The following is a 17706-nucleotide window of genomic DNA, read 5'->3' on the forward strand; positions in this document are numbered from 1 at the left end:
AGCTGTCGCCTAGGAGCAATGAATCTGCACTAGGCACCGGCCACCGCGAGATACTGTCACGTATGACGGCGGGAGCGGAGAAATGTGCTCGTCTGTCTGTTGTCAAGCTAGGTGTCACTGAGGATGTACTACGGCTGGTTCACAAGACCGGGATTTGCTCCTCAAAAACCGACTCACGCATATCCACACCTATTGTGGCGCATCAGTGGACCTTTCGCAGTGGGAACGGTCTTTGAAAGCGCGCCCCGTTGAGCAATCGTTATGCCCTGTCAGCTCTGGGGAGTACAGGAGGTGCTGTGCAGTAGCCTCAAGTCCGCTATTGCGGACAGGAGCCAGCGTAAGATAGGAAGCGCTCAACACTAACATCACGAGACTCTCCCTCACCACGGCTCAATGTTTGCAGGCATCCACATGAACGACGGAAAGGAATTTCAGTAAGTATTCGGATCGAGGTTGGGGAAAAACTGGCTTACTCGCGAATCAGCCTCACACGCAGCGCATAAAAACGCAGAAATAAGAAACGCCAAAACACTCTTACTCAACTCACGCCAGCAAGGGGGTCATATGGTCTAAGAAGTGAGTACCTGAGAAATTCTTGAGGCAGCGGAGCCTCTTGTATTTCGTTATTGTAGGCGTTTCTGAATGATTTGAAGCGAGACCACCGCAGCCACGGTCTAGCGGAAGTGGAAATACGCAAGCTTAAGCTTGCGTATTTCGTGGAACGGCATCCTCGCCTCTTCGATTCATCCTTCCCAGTTGGCGAACGAGTGAGATCAATGCAAGCGCTTTCAGCAGCCAAGCAACGACCACCAGAAATAGAAGGCCCGCAAATGCGATCCTTTGAAAAACAGCTGCGAGAAGCACATTTCGGATAATGACTGCATCGCAAGCTCAGCAGACCGCGTCCGCTGTAAGGCACGACCGCAGCGCAACCCGAGTTGACGCAGCCAGGGTAGTACGAAGCTTCACATGTTCAGACATGCGATGCTTTGGCAGTTGCTTACCTTCAGAAATCGAAGCGTGTAGATGGGTCCATGCTCCTGTAATCAAGGAAGTCGATGTTATAGTTGGGACCGAGGCAGGTTGCTTCAGCAAAGCCATAACTACGGGGGAAATGCTGTTGAACGCGGCCTGAAAATACCTTAAGAGCGACGGAATCCACGTCAGATGCTCAAAGACTACCCACAAGAATACTGTTCTCGATCTTCGAGAGGTAACTGCTGCTAGAGATGAGATGACAGCCATAGACACAGCATATCGGTACGCGTGACTTCCCGCGTAACGGAAAACAACAGTCTTCGGAAGATAAGGAGTACCACGAGAAAGAGCTGGCACCATTCCGCCTTGTTGAAGCTCTTGAAACCGTGTCCAAATTGTTTTGAAAGCAAGAGATATGCCTGGGTAGACAGCACAACAAGCCAGCACCTGTATGTCATTGGTTCGTGCGAAACGGTGCTTGTCGTAGGTAACTGAGGGCCAGCGAGCGATCACCTGTGGCGGTAGGCTCCGGCATTGGCGAGGCGCCGTTCAGTGGAGCGAAATTTGCAAAATACAGGAGTAGGCTGAGCTCCAGAAGAATCAGGTGGTAACTGGGAGTGACAGGCAACTGAGCCACAATGGCCTTTGGTAAACTTGTCCGGGGAAGTCTTGTCCTGATGTAGGGCGCGATCAGGATACCCAATGCGTTGGCCAGAGGAACGGTGGTAGCATGCGCACGTCCAAGCTCAATCATGAGTAGAACCGCGACTGCATCACAAGCAGAAGCGGCAGCAGAAAGCCTGTCCTGGGCCTTTGTTGTTGCGCGGCAGATACCCAGCTACTACGCGCAAAGAGCACCCTACGGGTGTACAACGGGCGGCTGCCCGTTGTACACACAGCCGCCACGCGGGGGAGCTTACTAGCATTGGCACACATTACGGCGCTGTGAATTGCCAGGCGCGCGTTCCAGCACCTCTTCCTGTTCCCATTGTGAACGGAGAAACAACGTGCTGGGGCTCGGCTGTCTGCAGGTACAACTTTGTCACTCAGCGCTCTGGGATGCGACGCATTAATGTGCACGTATTCACGGATGCTTCTTTCTTTTTCGGCGTCGACACGCATTTGATATGGCTCGGATAAGCCAGCGGCATCCACTTGGCAAGCAACTCGCATTATGTTGACACGGGTGTGTGTACACGCCGGACCGAGCCCTATCGTGGAACAGCGACCAACTTTTCTACCCTGTGCCTGAACCCTTGATGATCGGTCCCCGACGATGAGGTTTTTGAGAGGAGTAGACGTCCGCCAGCCGAAGTGAGTCCAAGACACAGACATCGTGAGTCTACTCAGGCAAAGAAATAGCCATCATGGGCACCGCCTCCCGAGGCAACCTGGCACGTAGCTGCGCATTCAGAGGTCAGCTTTTCGATCGTATCTGTGCGGAAGTCACGTTTATACTGCAAGAAAACCTGGGGAAATCAAGACGAATGTGAAAATAGACAATATCGCGCCATGAAAACCCAATGACCCTCCTTAACAAAGCCAAAAATTTGGTATGCGAAGGAGCAGTATTTCTAGTTGCAAAAAGCCTCATGCGGTGGCTCGAGCGGGCACCTCTGTTCAGGAGCACAGTATCCCCTCGTCGGCATGCACTACTCCTCTCTTCCTTCGGCGCGTGGCAACAACAGTGAACACTTACTGCGACAAGCAGTATCCACGTCTTGTATTGAAGGGAGGGCTTTTGTGCATCACTCGGCTTGCCCAATGCGAGCGTGCCCAACAGAAGCGTGTGAACCACCGTAGTGCCCTCTCTGAGTCTACATCTACAGCTCGCATGCGGCTCGTCATTTCTGGCTCTGTGTTGCCATCACTCTGGAAACACACTACGTCACAGGGAAACTTTAGCTAGTTTTCGAGACTGTTGGCTTCTACCTGCCTCCATCAGGGTGCCCAAATCCTGCCAGCCTTCATCGAAGTGCCCAAATGCCCGAGACTTGGAGCCAGTTCCTGATTCACTGGAAGATTCCATCGACAATCTGGCACCATCCGTAGTCAGGGTGGCCCCAGATCACACTACTGTGTTGGCCAAAACTGTCTTCGGTGAGAACATATAACGATCTTAAACAGACGCTCACTGCGCCCTCACGTGCCACGGTTACGTGCTGCATCCTGGGCGGCTCATCCCACGCGTAAATGCCTGCTTGGCCACAATGAATACATGCACATGGGGACCTCTATAATCTGGCCGGCAACTTCTCTTGTCGCGGCCCCAGTCGTAGTCTTATGGTACGGTATTCCGCAAGCGGGCCTTTCGCTCGTTCTGTCATAGGATTTATTACGTCCGCACCATCAAGCCGACAGCAGGCAGTCGGATGCCACGAAACCTGCCGCGGGCAACGAGTTCATGGCACATTATTCATAAGGGTATGCAACATTTCTGAAGACAAAACAACGGAGCGTCTTTGAGAGAGCACCTTACACGACAAGACGGTAGGTTACATACCTCCCCGCCGTCTCGCTAGGCCGGATGATTTTGACCACCTGCGAGCAAAACACACATGGCGCATGCAGGCGATATGCCAGCAAGCTTTTCCGTCACCAGTCCAATGCACTGGGGTGCTTCGCCATGGCAGGCCCCAGTAAGTCATTTAACACAGCAGCGGTCACTCCATAATGATAGGATGCGGGATGCGTATCTCTGATGGAAGTAAGCCTATACGGACGGAGTATCTAATCGTGTTGCCGCGACTAGTTCACGCGGCACACATGCGCACCGGAACACGAAACACTGAAGGGAGGCGTTTCCGCTGCTTTGCAGACTGTTTCCACCCTACCTGTCCGCGAGACAACCCAAAATACCGCGCGACTGGGTCCGCCGACTGAATGCGTGGAAGCTGAATCTCTTTTACCTGCATGCCGAAACCGGTAGCCCACAATTCCTTTGGCTGATCACTGCATACCCTCTTCGCGTATACGTTAGTCTACATAGCAATTTCACGATCCACACGCTTAGTTTGGCGCGTGTCTATGGGAGGTCTCTGAAACCATGTCAATTTAACTCAGCGGGCGTTCACCACCCATATCGCATCACTGCTCGCGCGAATTCAAATACACACCGCTGCGGCAACACATGCGTACGTAACTGTTTCACTTACTCGGTATCTATTGAGGAGGTTTTGCTTTTCCTCGTTTGTCAACGGCACGTGCTTCGGCACCAGCTCGTGTTTTGTGATGTTGACCTGAGCAAGCAAATCCGCTTCTGTTCCTATTTCGGTACAGCCAGATGCACTGACGAATCACTTTGCCATACACCGACACAGTTCATGCGTCCAACCGCCGGGCGACTGTCTTCGTTCACCGTATTACGAAGTCGGTCAACTAGCGTGATTGTAGTCAGCAACACATGAACTAACACTTACCAACAACTCTGATTCCATAAAATTCTCTATTATATGCCGCGGGGCTGCCTCACTGATAGCCTGCACACCAACGCAATGACAAAACCACAACGACCATGATGTTTGATGAGTCACCTGTGTCCTCACGCTGAAACAAGATTATGTTTGGCAAAGTCTCGAATCTGAGGTGTAAGCAAAAAATGTAGAAAATTCTCCCCTCCTCGGAACTGAAGCGTCGCTACGGACTAGGCCCACAGCTTCTGCACAGGGACGCCTGTAACAACATACATCTCGGGCAAAGGCCGTGAGAACGTTTTGCGTAACCAGAATCGCCCTTTGAATATTTCTCTCCTCCATCCGCTCTGTCAGCCTGCACGAGCACACAGTCGGCCACAGTTACATAGTACCTTCCATGTATGGAACTAACGGTTCAAGATTGTTTGCCGCATTGCCCAACCCCATTCGAACATACTACTTTACAAGGGAATCTTAAGTTATAGCGGCCCTTCGGCTAAATCATTGCATCTATCGACTGCCACTCTCCACCGGGAACCAAATCCCCTGCTTGAACTTACTCGCGGATCGGCTTCACGCCGGTCTTCTTTGTCTCATCCGCAAAGTAGACTATAACCCGGTTGTCAGGATCTACTTTGTGCGAGGCTATCAAGAGCATTCGCGAACGGCTGCAGACGCCAGATAGGAATGACACGCTCAAAGTGGTGGTTGGTTTCCCAGGTGGGTTGTCCCAGGTATGTGCAGCTTCATAACCTGCAGACAGAGGCTCGCTGCACAATCAAAGAACGCGGAAGTTTCCGGCGCACCAATGCATCACACCTGCTTCATTTCCCTGATTCCGCCTTACTTGCATTCATTTTCTTGAAACCTATGAAGGAAATCATTCCACGACTCATTTTTTTCCTGCGCTGAAACAATGTAACCGCGGTCCTGGAGCATGTCACAGCAAGTTTTCCGCGCGCGAAACAGTCTCCGTGTGCTGTCCTCCATCTTCGGTCTTCAAAATGGGCAATCGAACATCAAAGGGTTCGACCGAAGTACTGCAAGTCATGGAACAGTCTTGATTTGCCCGTACCGCCTCGTCATCCGGCGTCCCCACAAATCAAGCCATGCCCCCTGACTCCCCTTCAGACCTGCTACGGTCGATCGTGAGGCCTCTCAGTGATTGACCTGAGGAAGATATATTAGAGTTAGAGTTGGAAAAACAGCAGTCGTCATTCACTATAACGCGATGCAGCAAAAAAACGTTATCTGTGGATCTCGCCTCCTCGCATCAACTGCCGACAGCAAAGAGAACTCCCTGACTCGTCTCCAGCGGACAGATACAGGTGTTGAACAGACACAAAAGTATCGAGAAAGTACTTAATATATAGCAGTTGCCATAGGAGAACTCAGGTAGTTTTGAGAGCATTTTATTCGGTCAAATCACTTGAGAGGACTTCTACGCTGTCACGAGCGCCGCGCGGCTCGCGCATGCTTTCTGCATGCTGCTGCTAGCCCCAATGGAAAAGTCGTGTCTCGAGTGCACGTCTGGAAGTGTCGGACGTGGGAAGAGACACACGCAACCGTGTCCGCACATCGCTGATTCCAGAGTAGTTTTAACAAAGACACCAAGAATATTCGAGGGACTAGCTCTTCTTGGACACAGAGGCGGCACTATGGCGGGGTTTGCGTCCTTTGTGTCGTATCTTTCCATCGTGGTAGGATTCGGCATCAGCAATGTGGCATCATGCTTTCAGCTTCCAGCCCCAAATGCCTTTCTTGGGCATAACCTGTTACGTTCCCCGTCACCGGATGGCATCCATCATATTCCAGCTACCACTTTGCGCGGGAGGCATGCCCCTCTAAGTATTAATGAAATTCAGAGAACCACTTCTGCGCGCCACGGATCCCCGTCGACCCTGATGGTGAGCGTGTAGCACCGGCGCCGCCCCGGTCCACGAGCCTCTCAGCAGAATTCGCCTTTCCGGCTTCATGTTCACAGTTTGAGTCTCTGTTTGCAGCAGAAGGGTTTGAATACTCGCACGCAAGGCTTCAATCCCGTGTTGCTTCCTGGCGAGACAAGGTTTAGTCGCGGTCGTGACCATTATTTGTGTGCAGGCACGCAAGGCGAAGAGGCTGATTTTAGCCGATGAGTGCCGTAATCAACTTTTAGAGGGCATAGAAGCTGTGGCTGGAGCTGTACGGGTAAGCATATTATCATTTCAGGACTCGCATTTGATGCCGCACCGGCAAGCGTCACCTCGCCAAATCACGCGGGCCTCGGCTGCTGGACAGTAGCACAATAGCGGTTTATACAGGTGTATGGGCAGGGACCGTCGCTGGTCCCCTTTCTTGCCGTGGTTATTGTCCTTCGCCAGAAATCACACGATAACTCCACTGTGTCCATGGACGCGTCTTACGACAGGCGTTTCTTTGACCGCACACGTGACTGTGCTGTGTTCACCGACGGCATTAGTGTTGTGGTTTTTTCACATGACTGAGGACCTTGCAGGTCACCCTTGGACCTCGTGGCCGCAATGTTTTGTTGGAGAAAGAGTACGGGCCTCCTATGATAGTGAATGACGGCGTGACCATTGCAAGAAATATAGAACTGAAGAGCCGAGCTCACAACGCGGGCGCTAAGTTGGTGCAGGAAGTTGCTTCCACGTCGGATGAGTGGGCAGGAGATGGCACGTCTTCAACTACTATCCTCACGGCCGAGATCGCGCGACAGGTGAGATGCGTCGCTATGAGGGAGCCTTGTCAAGGAACGACTAGTGACTACAGGCTGTAGAGCATGCTGCGCGGGGTTGAGTTGCTGTGTCTGCTTTCAGGGTGTGGATCACGTCAACCAGGGCCACAACCCTATTCCACTACAGCGTGGCATTCAACGAGCTGCGAAAGTCATGATGGAAGAGGTCAAACGCCTGGCTAAGCCTGTGGAGGGGATGAACGACCTGCTAAATATTGCCACCGTGGCAACGAGCGGCAATGTGGCTATGGGTGAAGTGATAGCAAAATCATTCGATAAACTCGGTCGGCATGCGGCTATCGTGCTGGAGGACAATCCGGCTCTTGAGGATACGGTAAACAGCCAAGGACAGTGGACCGGAAATGCTGAAATATTGGCATGAAGTTTGCATGTTGTTGCGCAGCATCCCATAAACACTAACTAACGAAGTCGCTTGGACGTGCTGCTGTTGGAAAATGGAAGTGCGCTGTGAGGAGCTGCCTTCGGCGTCTTGCTGTGTGTTTTCGTTTATTCTGATATGCAGCTCGAATTTACGGAAGGTTACACTTTTGAAAGAGGGTTCTCATCTCCGTACTTCCTCGTCGGAGAGGACCGAGATATCATCGAGTGGCAAAATCCCTCCATTCTTGTTTGCGACTACAAGATAGAAACAGCCCAAAGTATACTCCCCATTCTGGAACACTTTGTGCGCACGAAAGCACCACTCGTGCTCATTGCGGAGGACTTCGGCCCCGAAGTTTTACAGACATGCATTATCAACCGGATGCGACAGCTGCTTAAAGTGGTGAGAATCTTTCACTGTCAGTGAAAGGAGCTAGTGGCGAATTGGAGTCAGGTGATGTCGTTGGGTCACGTCCGACGAGCTACAGAATATGCTGAGGTGATCTGAGCGCTCGCTCGAAAGAGTGGCCTCATTCCTGTTGGATTTTAGGATATGACGAGGAACGTCTGCAGAGGGCATGTTACGTCATCGGAGAAGGCATGTGTCCTGTCACTGGCACGCAGGTAACAATACGTGCGCCATCATTTGGCGAAAGGCGCAAAGAGTATTTACGAGATATTGCTGTCGCCACAAACGCCCAGCTGATTTCCAGGGATTTGGGATTACCTCTGGAAGATGCGACAGCCGCCCACGTCGGGAATGCGGCGAGCATTGTCGTGCGTAAAGATCGTACATCAATCCTGACACGACCTGAATATCAACCAAGTATAAAGGACAGGTACGATCGATTAAACCACTTTTTGAACTGGTAGGTACCGTCCATTCTGCTCTCGTGAAAGACAGTTGGGGCTGTGATCTGTTATTCTCAGGGTCGCGCAGCTACAGAAAGAGCTGGAAGTATCCACATCCAAGTTCGACCGGGAGAAGCTCGGTGAAAGAATTGCGGCCCTCTCTGGGGGTATTGCACGTATTATGGTGAGACGCACGATACTAAGACCACTTATCGGGAGCACTCAACGATATCCGGTAGGAAGGTGGTGCTGCGGTCTGTAAGACGCTTTTTTCTCAACCGGTATGCGGCCTTTCAGATTGGCGCGTCAACAGAAACCGAACAAAAGGAGAAGCGGCTTCGCTACGAGGACTCCATAAACGCCGTCCGTGCGGCCCTTGAGACTGGCTACGTTCCAGGCGGGGGTGTTACCTATCTTGCGCTTTCCACGGACGAATTTTACCGCAAAATTGTTGCGGATATCGAAGCCGCTGCTAAGGCGGAGATGATATGCGACGGAGAGGAGCCCGTTGGAGCAGCAGCGGAAGTCGTTGGTAAGGGTCTCGGTAGTGACGACGCGAAAGCGTATTCTCCTTGTGTGCTCGAAGTCACTTTTTCGTTGCATCGCGCGTCCTTGCCTGGTACAGATGAGATGGAAGGAGAACTGGAACTCCAGAAGGCTGGAGCCAAAATTGTCGTCGACTCAATGAAATCTATTACGAAGCAAATAGCGGACAACGCCGGTAAGTATACTCAAAAGAGCAGTGCAACGTGGTCCCCTGGAAACGGGCTGAGCTTGCATCCTGGCGATTGATTTCAGAACCATGCATCTAGCGTTCCGGATCGTTCTGCCGTGCCTCTCAGGTGTAAATGGGCATAAGGTTGTCCAGGCGATCCTGACGTCTGGGAAACCTTTTGGCTACGGCTGGAATGCGAAGACCAATAAATTTGGAGATATGATCAGCCAAGGTGTCATTGATCCTGCAAAAGTCATTATTTCTGCTATAGAGCACTCCACTTCGGTTGCAGGTCTTGTTTTGACAACAGAAGGTATGATGGTTGAGGAGGAAGAGCCCGAAAAGAGTTCACATGATGGACCGGGCTTGCCGATGGAATGACGTTTGGATTCCTCAACGGATGCACACATGCGCTGACATACATTTCGTTTGGAGCATCCGCCTGAGTGTAGCGACAATATTGCCTAGTAGGCTTTGAGGGTGTGCAGTCTCAAAGGGGTTGAATAGAGGTTCATCTATCGAACATATATCTCAATCCCGGAGACCTGAGAATTGTGCATCCTGTCGGCGTGGCAAGGTGGGAACAACTAGTGTAGCTCACTCCCCAAGATTGATCGAAGGGATCGTCTTCTTGCATCTAACGTTTTTTTGCATACAGCGTTTGTATCGTCGTGCTCGGCCAAGTTGGCCACGTACCGTAGTCCCGAAACCAACTGTGACGTTGTCGCTGCTGTGTGAGACACTAACATCAATTGGTACCGCAAACTTCCCTTCTCCGACAGCGCCTGTGAGGAGAGATTGCTGCATTCTGAGTGGGGTGCCTGCGTCATGCTTTTCCTAACCTCCACAAACATTCACCGCCTCCTGCTCCATATCCTGTGAGTGACTGGTGGGTCCACGGCGTACTGAACGACAACGCGTATGCGAAGGTAGGTGCCCTCACCGTTCTGCCCACACGTGGGTGAGCTTCCCATGCTCTCCTAATGTGGAATTGGTTTGTGAACCGGTGACAGCGAATCGTAAGATAGAGTCTAGATAATCGTACCGATGCTCAGCCGCATGAAAGCGGTTTCTCCCGCCTGGCAGATATTTGAATCAGGCGTCCTAAGGAAGGATAACCGGTTTTCTTGCTTACCCATGCGTCAATGAAGTGGAAAGTGGCTTTAACCCGCAGCTCTGTATGAGGTGGCAGCTTTCCAAAGTTTTTCGTAACTTCACCCTGCATGGGCGGTGCGTGAAGCTTCGGCTGTGGCGGAAGAAGCAGTGCTCGTACCCGGGCAAATTTTCCGAAGCCGCCCAGCATAGTAATGCCAGCACATTTTGATACTATATCTTCCGAGGCTGGTGAAGAGACTGCGTATAAAAAGGCCGCGCAGGTTGCCCAACACTAACCCACCAGGGTTATCCCATCCTGTGGCCTCCCCCGATGAGAGATCTTCGCGGGCGGCAATGCGAAACTGCTTGACCCCGTTGACCTGTAAGTCGCCTCTCAAGTCAAGTGATCTTGAAAGGATTATTCATGCGGGCTGGTTAGCTCTACTTTTGCACGGTTCTTACGAGGCAGAAAAATTTCTGGCCGTCACCGTCATGTCGTCATCTGGGCTGACCACGAGTAGAGGAGAAGTATTACTTGCTATAATGAAGTTCCCCGAGGAATCCACACCGACAGAGTACTGTGTCCGGTCAGACCCCACGAGGATTTGAGAAGGCTGACCGGCAGCAGAGGCTACTCGTAAGACGGACACTGTCATTCCACTTTGTACTGTGGGGGCCATGACAGAAGCAGCAGCAGCCACCGACAGCGAAGAAACAAGGCATAGAGCCACAGCAGTGCTTCCTTTCATTTTGCCTGTGGACAGGGAGTCTCGATAAGGAAAGAGTTCCAGCAAAAACTGCTCCCAGTATAGGGAACGCGAACTAGTTTACCTCTCTAGCTTCAATGTGACATGAGACGCTTTTAAAGACGTGTACCTACAAGCGGGGTGTGCGATGCAAGTCCGTCTAGCTTTAATCGCGTTGTCGTTGTAGCATATCTCCAGCTTACCTGAGGCATTTTAGATTCTGCACCGATCAGTCAGAATGCATTCGGGAACATCACTTGCGGGCTTCATATGCCTCGCCATCGCTGTCGTCGGCGTCTCTGCCGATGACACACCAAAGTTTATGGAGGTGAACTTCCTCTCTTTCTTGCTCATAACGCGAACAGGGTCATCTGTAGTGAGACCTTGCAGATATTTCCAGCCTTCAACATTAAGAACCCTCCTCCGTACACGGTAGTCAACATTGCCGCGGAGGCCCGGCTGCCCTCGGTAGTATATACTCGGAAATGCATCATCCATTACCATATCCCATCGGCGTGCGGCAGGACACTTTATCAGGTACGCATTCGGAGTGGTTAGATAAGCAAACGCCTTCGTTAACGTGAATTGCACGACACATAGAAATCAACCTAGCAGAAGAAGTAAGGGCGAACCGGCTTCGGCGGCAGTAAACTGCATTCATACTCCCGTTTAGAGAAAGGCTCAAATTCGCTTCGTTGCAGATGTTAATCAGTAAGTTGCTTGAGATTCAGCGCTACCATCCGCAGGATCTCCGCGCACACTGTGCAGGAAGTCTAAAGAAGCCTCGAATTTCTTTCGCGCTTTGGCAGAAAAACAGCGGCGGATCTCTAGTGAGGCCAATGCCAGTTCACCGCTATGCTAAGCAGTGAAGTCGTGCATTCCAGACGCTGTTCAAGCCCTTAGGTCCCAGGGAATAGACTAGAACATGCTTGACAACTCCATCCATCAGTGGATCCGTGGCGTGCCACGCAAACCGATGGATAGGCAGAGGCAGGGCGTCCCCCCACACGTTCACATGCAAATGACATCGGATGCATCATAGAGTAATCCAGAAGCATGCAGACTGAGATATGGAAACCCCGTCTCTCGCGCCTCTTCCCTGGCTCGTACACGCCCCGGACGACTTTCGTTCTGTGATTGTCGCACACCGTGCCGAGCAAATTGCAATGGCGATGACCGTTTACGCGAGATGTGATGTGCACGGAGCCGTCATGGTGTGATGAGATTGAATTACTGCAACCGGTGCTCACTCTGCGTTTTCTCAGCGCTGTCCCCAACAGTCATATGGCTTCAAGAAAAATGTCGGTCCTGAGACGCTTACTTCGACTGCCACACCAAAAGAGGGGTCACGTCGGCCTGCTGACACTGAACAACTCGTACAGTACACTTCAATGCGGAGAGCGGAGGAACCTTTGGAGCATTCAGAATCCAAGAATCACCAAGATTCGTTCGGCGGCGGCTGACCAACTTTCTGTCACTCCCTACGAGTTGCCGTGACTTGTGGAAACCTGACCACCCACACATCGCAGCTATGTCGAATTATCGCACCCAGATAACTCCATACCAGTGAACCGGTTTGTAACTCCGCTTCATATTGTACCTGTGCTCTTGTTTCCACTATGCTCCTGATTCTGTGCGACCTCTCAAGAAACGCTTCTCTCTTCGAAGACTTTGCGGCCTTGCCCTGCATACTGTACCACCACAGGCCTGTCTTTAGGTTGTCCCGCATTGTCTCGCTAGTCGTGTGACAGAAGCAGAACTATCCTTATACTCGCTGTCACAAGCATGGCAACCCTAAGTGCAAAGAAAGCAATGACCCCACCAGTTGAACTACGAGGGTGCCCTCTCTTCTCAGACTGCCCGATACTGGAGGCGCGACGACTCACGCAGGCTACACCAGAGGGCCACTTTCACAAAGTCAAAATTTGTGCTGTCCTGTCAAGCAGTTTCTCCGGTGTCCGATCACCTTCGTTGCTGGAAAACAGGTCCATCCTTCTTGGTTTGACTCCCTTCCTTGCCTTCTCCCCCTTCTTGGTTTGATTCCCTTCCTTGCCTTCTCCCTGAGCAAAAAAGTGGGCTTCCCTACGGTTGGGATGTCCCGGGCATTAAGCGGGGGGGGGGGGGGGGGCGGGGGGGTACCCTCTGTGGTTCTCGTGTCTTCAGGCCACTCTGCCTCCCGTTCAATCTCGGCTAGCCCGCCCTAGGCGGGTGACTCATACTCGGCAACTATGTTTCGTCAAATGTGTTGCGAAAATATGTCGGCGTCTTTGTTAAAACTGTATGGCGCAGTTTTCCCTGGTTCACTGAGACAGTGCACGAAAATCCCTTGGGAGGAGTTGCCGTTTCACGGTCACCTCCTGCGAAAGCCATCCCTTATTAACTACCCGGTGTCTTGCGACTACTCTCTTCCTCTCCGCTGGCATGCGGTCGGTCACACATGTGGTCGACTGGTCGAGGTAGCACTTCATCCTAATTGTCAGCTCGGGACTGCACACAAACTCCGCTGCGTGTATAGGGTGTCATGCGAACGAATTTCTGTGCACTCTGCTCCGGCGTGCTGCAATCGACCAACGGAAACAGCCTGCCGCCACAGAGGACAGGTCAGCAGACTGCGCCTCTCGTAATTCTCAAGCGACGCCGAAATCATGGGAAATCAGCAGGCAGGTAAGTACCGTGGCCCCTTGTGGTGACATGCTGACGAAGCTGGCCTGTCGCCGAGAAGAGATGCCAGCTCACGGCATTGCCAGTTCATCGCAATCGAGAGTCGATGTCTGCATCTCGTAGGCTGCTCCGGAATCCGAGCCAGAAAATGGGAAACCGACCGAAGCGGACCGAGAGGTTTCGATGGAAAGTATCGGCCTGTCCGCATCCTCGGGAGGTAAGCCGCAGACTACGAAAGTTTCTACTGCCACTGTTATGTTCCATATCTTTATTTTTCTCCTTCGCTGTGCTGCGATCTCTATGCTTCTACAGCGGGCAATTCTCCACGGTGTACGAATGTGTGAGGACTGACAACCCGACAGAGCGATATGCCATGAAAGTCATGTCTTGTTGGACATGGGACTCTCGAACCCTGAGGCGGATTGAGGAGGAAATATCTATAATGCAAGACCTCGGCCGGTCGCATCCTTGTGTGGTCCGTTTGGTTGAGTCGTACAAGGAGAGAGCCTGTCTACCCTCTTCTCAAGACACGAAATACCCCGAAACATTCCCGTTCGATGCTCTTCATGTGTCTCCCGTGTCCGGAACGCATGGAGTTTCGGTAGCGGGTCCCGACCCTTCAGTGCGTCCGTCCCAGCCGTCTATCAGGAGTTTTGAACAAAATCCCCACGGTGAAGACAGTCGGAGAGGACGTTGCATGTGGCGCATCGGCCTTGTTCTCGATTTCTGCGGAGGCGGAGACCTGGCAGACTATCTTAACAGGCACGGCGCTCTCGAAGAAAATAAAGCTCGACACGTTATTTACAAGCTCGTAAGGACGCTTCGTGGTTTCTTCTTTCTTGGTTGCTGTAGGGCCCGTCCAAACACAGACGCCTAGCACCAGCTCTTCGGACGTGCGCCTTCAGTTAAGCTATTGGGACCTAATGCGGACTGACGGACTGCGATGATTTCATTGCTTTTTGCAGTGCCACGGATTAGCATTTCTACACAGTCACGGAATCATTCATCGCGATATCAAAGTAAGCTTCTTCTGTCAAGAGATGCCTCAGGCCATTTCGGGTCTTCCACATTTATGTAGTTCACGCCGCTCTTGGGACAGCCAAAGTACACACTTATTTAGAGCGAATCAAGGCTGGTAGACGGTTATTTCTGCACGTGTCTCCACGATTTTGTAGCCCGAGAACATCCTGATCGAAAAGGATGACGGAAATTCCCTCAGCATTAAAATTTCGGACTTCGGCCTGGCTAAGAAGATGTAAGTGTTTGCTCGGCTGCTATGCCCACGAGGTGCCGATACGCACCTCTGCTCTCCAACTGCATCTCCTGCTCTCGCAAATATATGTTCAATTACGCGGGGATTCTTCAGGACCGAAAGACTCCACCGAAGCTCGTCGTTATGTGGCAGTGACTTCTATTTGCCTCCGGAAATGTTACAGCGGCGCCCGTACGATACTCAGGTGGGTCTCGCAGATTTTCATGCAAGAGAGACTTCAAAAAGAGCACAGCCACTAGCAGTGAGTTCACTTTTTTTTCTGCAACGGATGCAATGTAGAGGCGGTGCGTTCTGAGCTCCACTCTTCGACCCTTCTATCAGGAGCCGTTCTGTGCGGTGGGAAAAAAGGTTCTTCCAAAAGGGTGCTTCCTTTGATTGTTTGGATTTTTTCAGGTTGACATGTGGAGCGTGGGGGTCTTGAGTTTTGCGGTGCTCTTTGGCTTCTCCGCTTTCTCATCTATGGAAATGACCACCTTGTACCAGCAGATCGTCGAAAGGAAACTAAGTGTTCTCCCTTCATCACAGAAGTATGTGAACCCACTGAGGAAGGAAAATGTGCGCTTTCAGTAAGGTTCGCGTTCACGCACCACCGCAGGTGACGGCTGACCTTCACTCCCAGTGCTATCAAATGCAGTACGCTGAGGTCTAGGGCTCGACAGATTTACCTGCCTTCAACGCTTAGACACAATATTCAGCGGCACACGTGACGCCAGAGACTGTCAGCCCGTAACCCTCTCACCGAATTACACAGGTGGGATAGGGGGGCGTCTGTTCCGTCTTCGTCTGTTTTCTCAGGTCACAAGTGTCTGCAGGCGCTTGGAAATTTCTTCTTGACATGCTTCAAGTGCAGCCAGAGCTGCGACTAACGGTGAGTGCTCTTAGCGTTTTTGAATGCTGATGCGACATTGTTCATAGTACGCAGTGATATATAGTACACTGAAGTATCACATCCGGGTGGCTCATTCTCCCTATTCTACTTACTCTTCCAGGCGTTTCAAGCCCTGAGGCACAGATGGCTGCGGGGGTCATTATCAGAAGACGAACTTCGTGGCCTCCCCGCTCTCACAATAGACAAATCATGCCACCGCGAACTGCAGAATTCAGAAGACCGAACGGACTCGCACGCGGTGAGCTGCAGAACCCTTGTCCCCCGTCTCTGGAGCTGCCGAACTCAGCGTGTGGACCGTGCGCACATAGCTGCACTGTAGCCGTGTACATCAAATATCCCACGTTGTTCTATTTCAGCCGACCTCATGGACAAGTTATGCCAGAGCGCCAGATGAAATTTGATTCTCTAGCAGCAGTAGCACTCCTCCTACGTCGACTTGCTATTCGTGTGGACCGGATTTGCCTCCGCGTTTTGCTGCGCGGCTGATGCTTGGTTTTAAGTCATCACTGTGTCTCACGATGTCTCCGTTTCCGTGCAGAAATCAGCTTTTTCTCCGTTCCAGCCGCTGCGTGTTCTTTTCAGGATCCACCTTCACCGTATCGGAGCACTAACCTCACACATCGTCGTTTGCCAAACTTCGCTGCAGTGGAGGTTTGCCCGTTCCGAGCACCTTCAACATCCCACTACGATACGAGGGGCCAGCACTCGATTAGTGGACACACGCCCACGATGACGAGCAGTCACTCTGTTCTGTCCGGGCGAGGCTGCACGGACCAAACACCGGCAGCTCCATTTCGTCTTCCTGGCACCGCTGTTGCTTCCACGAAAACTGCGTTGGTCGACCTGGGGATCCCTACTGGATGTACTTCTGATACTAAACGGCCACTGATACTCGGCTGCTAAAAGGCATTCGGGGTCGAGCTGGCAGGTTTTGACAAGCACTCGTAATTTGGTGCCTTCAGGCTCCTCCTACCGTTGTTTTTGCATTCGAGTGGACGCTGGATGCGAACAGTAAACGGGAGTAATACGACGATGTCCAAGTTGGTAATATCTGAAGGTGCTTGTGAAGACTTGTGTTCGCTTCGATTCCCGTGAACAAACTGAAGGAAGCAAGCTTACGAACTGTTACTGGCTAAATAGATTCTTATCTATATGACAGTGGGTGTGTTCCCGGAATAAAACATCTTCCTACTGCTAGAGTAAATGCAGGACTGAGCTTCGGTCGTGGATTTTAAAAGCACCCGTGCTCGAGGCTGACTCGGCATGTGGATACTTGAAAGCGGCTCGTTTGTAGCACCACGCTACTGCGGGAGCGGGAATGTGCGCCACATACAGATACCGTAATGGTACAACAAAAGTGTCTAAGTTTCATGTGAGCCCTGCAGGCTCTGCCTTTTCCTCGAGCCAAACGCGTTCACAAACGGCCGAAGCACCACACTGATACTCCACCCGTCATCCATTGGACGTGCCGCTGCAGTTCTATGCTAGCCATCTCAAACAACAGCGCCGGAGCAGGAAGACTGGTCACTACCGGTCGTGGCGCTGCAGCATTTGGTCACGTAGCGTGGTGCGGGATTATGCCGCAGAAGCACGGCACGCTGCACGGGGGCACTGCCATTGACATACTAGATGCTTGTATTCGCAGCGAGCCACCTTGAACTATTGAACCGTGCGGCCCCCCGGTACAACGCTCAGAGCTCTTGAACAGAGGAGAATGGTAACAAGCTGGCTGCGACTCTGGACTAAAATTCTAAGACGGAAAACCACTTTGCCTCACGGCCCCTGCCGGATAAGGCATGCTGCGGTGACCAACATCGCAAAATTTTTGATCGATTTCTTGGCTCCACTTTTCTTGCAGACAGGCTGCGACTCGAAAGGGGACCAGTAATAGCTGGTGGTGGTGCAGAGTAGCTGCTTCCTCCTTGGCCTTCAGGCCACTCGCATGGCCTACATCTGGCCCCCAAACTAG

General features: G+C 51.9%; 3 protein-coding genes across 3 annotated transcripts; 1 reads left to right on the top strand and 2 right to left on the bottom strand.

Annotated features, from left to right (window-relative positions):
* Positions 1–3453: 3453 nt before the first annotated feature.
* On the bottom strand, positions 3454–5381 carry BESB_045330 (DNA-directed RNA polymerase II RPB5; the record flags this gene model as incomplete). Its single annotated transcript, XM_029362984.1, has 7 exons — positions 3454–3519; positions 3813–3887; positions 4134–4217; positions 4398–4457; positions 4665–4746; positions 4952–5059; positions 5239–5381. The coding sequence occupies 7 exons, from the start codon at positions 5379–5381 to the stop codon at positions 3454–3456; spliced, it is 618 nt and encodes a 205-aa protein (XP_029220350.1).
* Positions 5382–6049: 668 nt separating this feature from the next.
* On the top strand, positions 6050–9454 carry BESB_045340 (putative chaperonin cpn60; the record flags this gene model as incomplete). The annotated part of the gene is made up of 10 exons (XM_029362985.1): positions 6050–6298; positions 6492–6578; positions 6886–7107; positions 7208–7459; positions 7649–7909; positions 8131–8345; positions 8437–8542; positions 8656–8890; positions 8984–9079; positions 9201–9454. 10 exons carry the CDS (start codon positions 6050–6052, stop codon positions 9452–9454), a joined length of 1977 nt encoding a protein of 658 aa, XP_029220351.1.
* A 130-nt stretch (positions 9455–9584) lies between these two features.
* On the bottom strand, positions 9585–10917 carry BESB_045350 (uncharacterized protein; the record flags this gene model as incomplete). The annotated part of the gene is made up of 9 exons (XM_029362986.1): positions 9585–9710; positions 9770–9858; positions 9916–9959; positions 10017–10053; positions 10119–10152; positions 10209–10292; positions 10347–10414; positions 10470–10576; positions 10631–10917. 9 exons carry the CDS (start codon positions 10915–10917, stop codon positions 9585–9587), a joined length of 876 nt encoding a protein of 291 aa, XP_029220352.1.
* Between the last annotated feature and the right edge of the window lie 6789 nt (positions 10918–17706).

Source organism: Besnoitia besnoiti, chromosome III (assembly GCF_002563875.1).
Source record: "Besnoitia besnoiti strain Bb-Ger1 chromosome III, whole genome shotgun sequence".
Taxonomy (NCBI): Eukaryota; Apicomplexa; class Conoidasida; order Eucoccidiorida; family Sarcocystidae; genus Besnoitia; species Besnoitia besnoiti.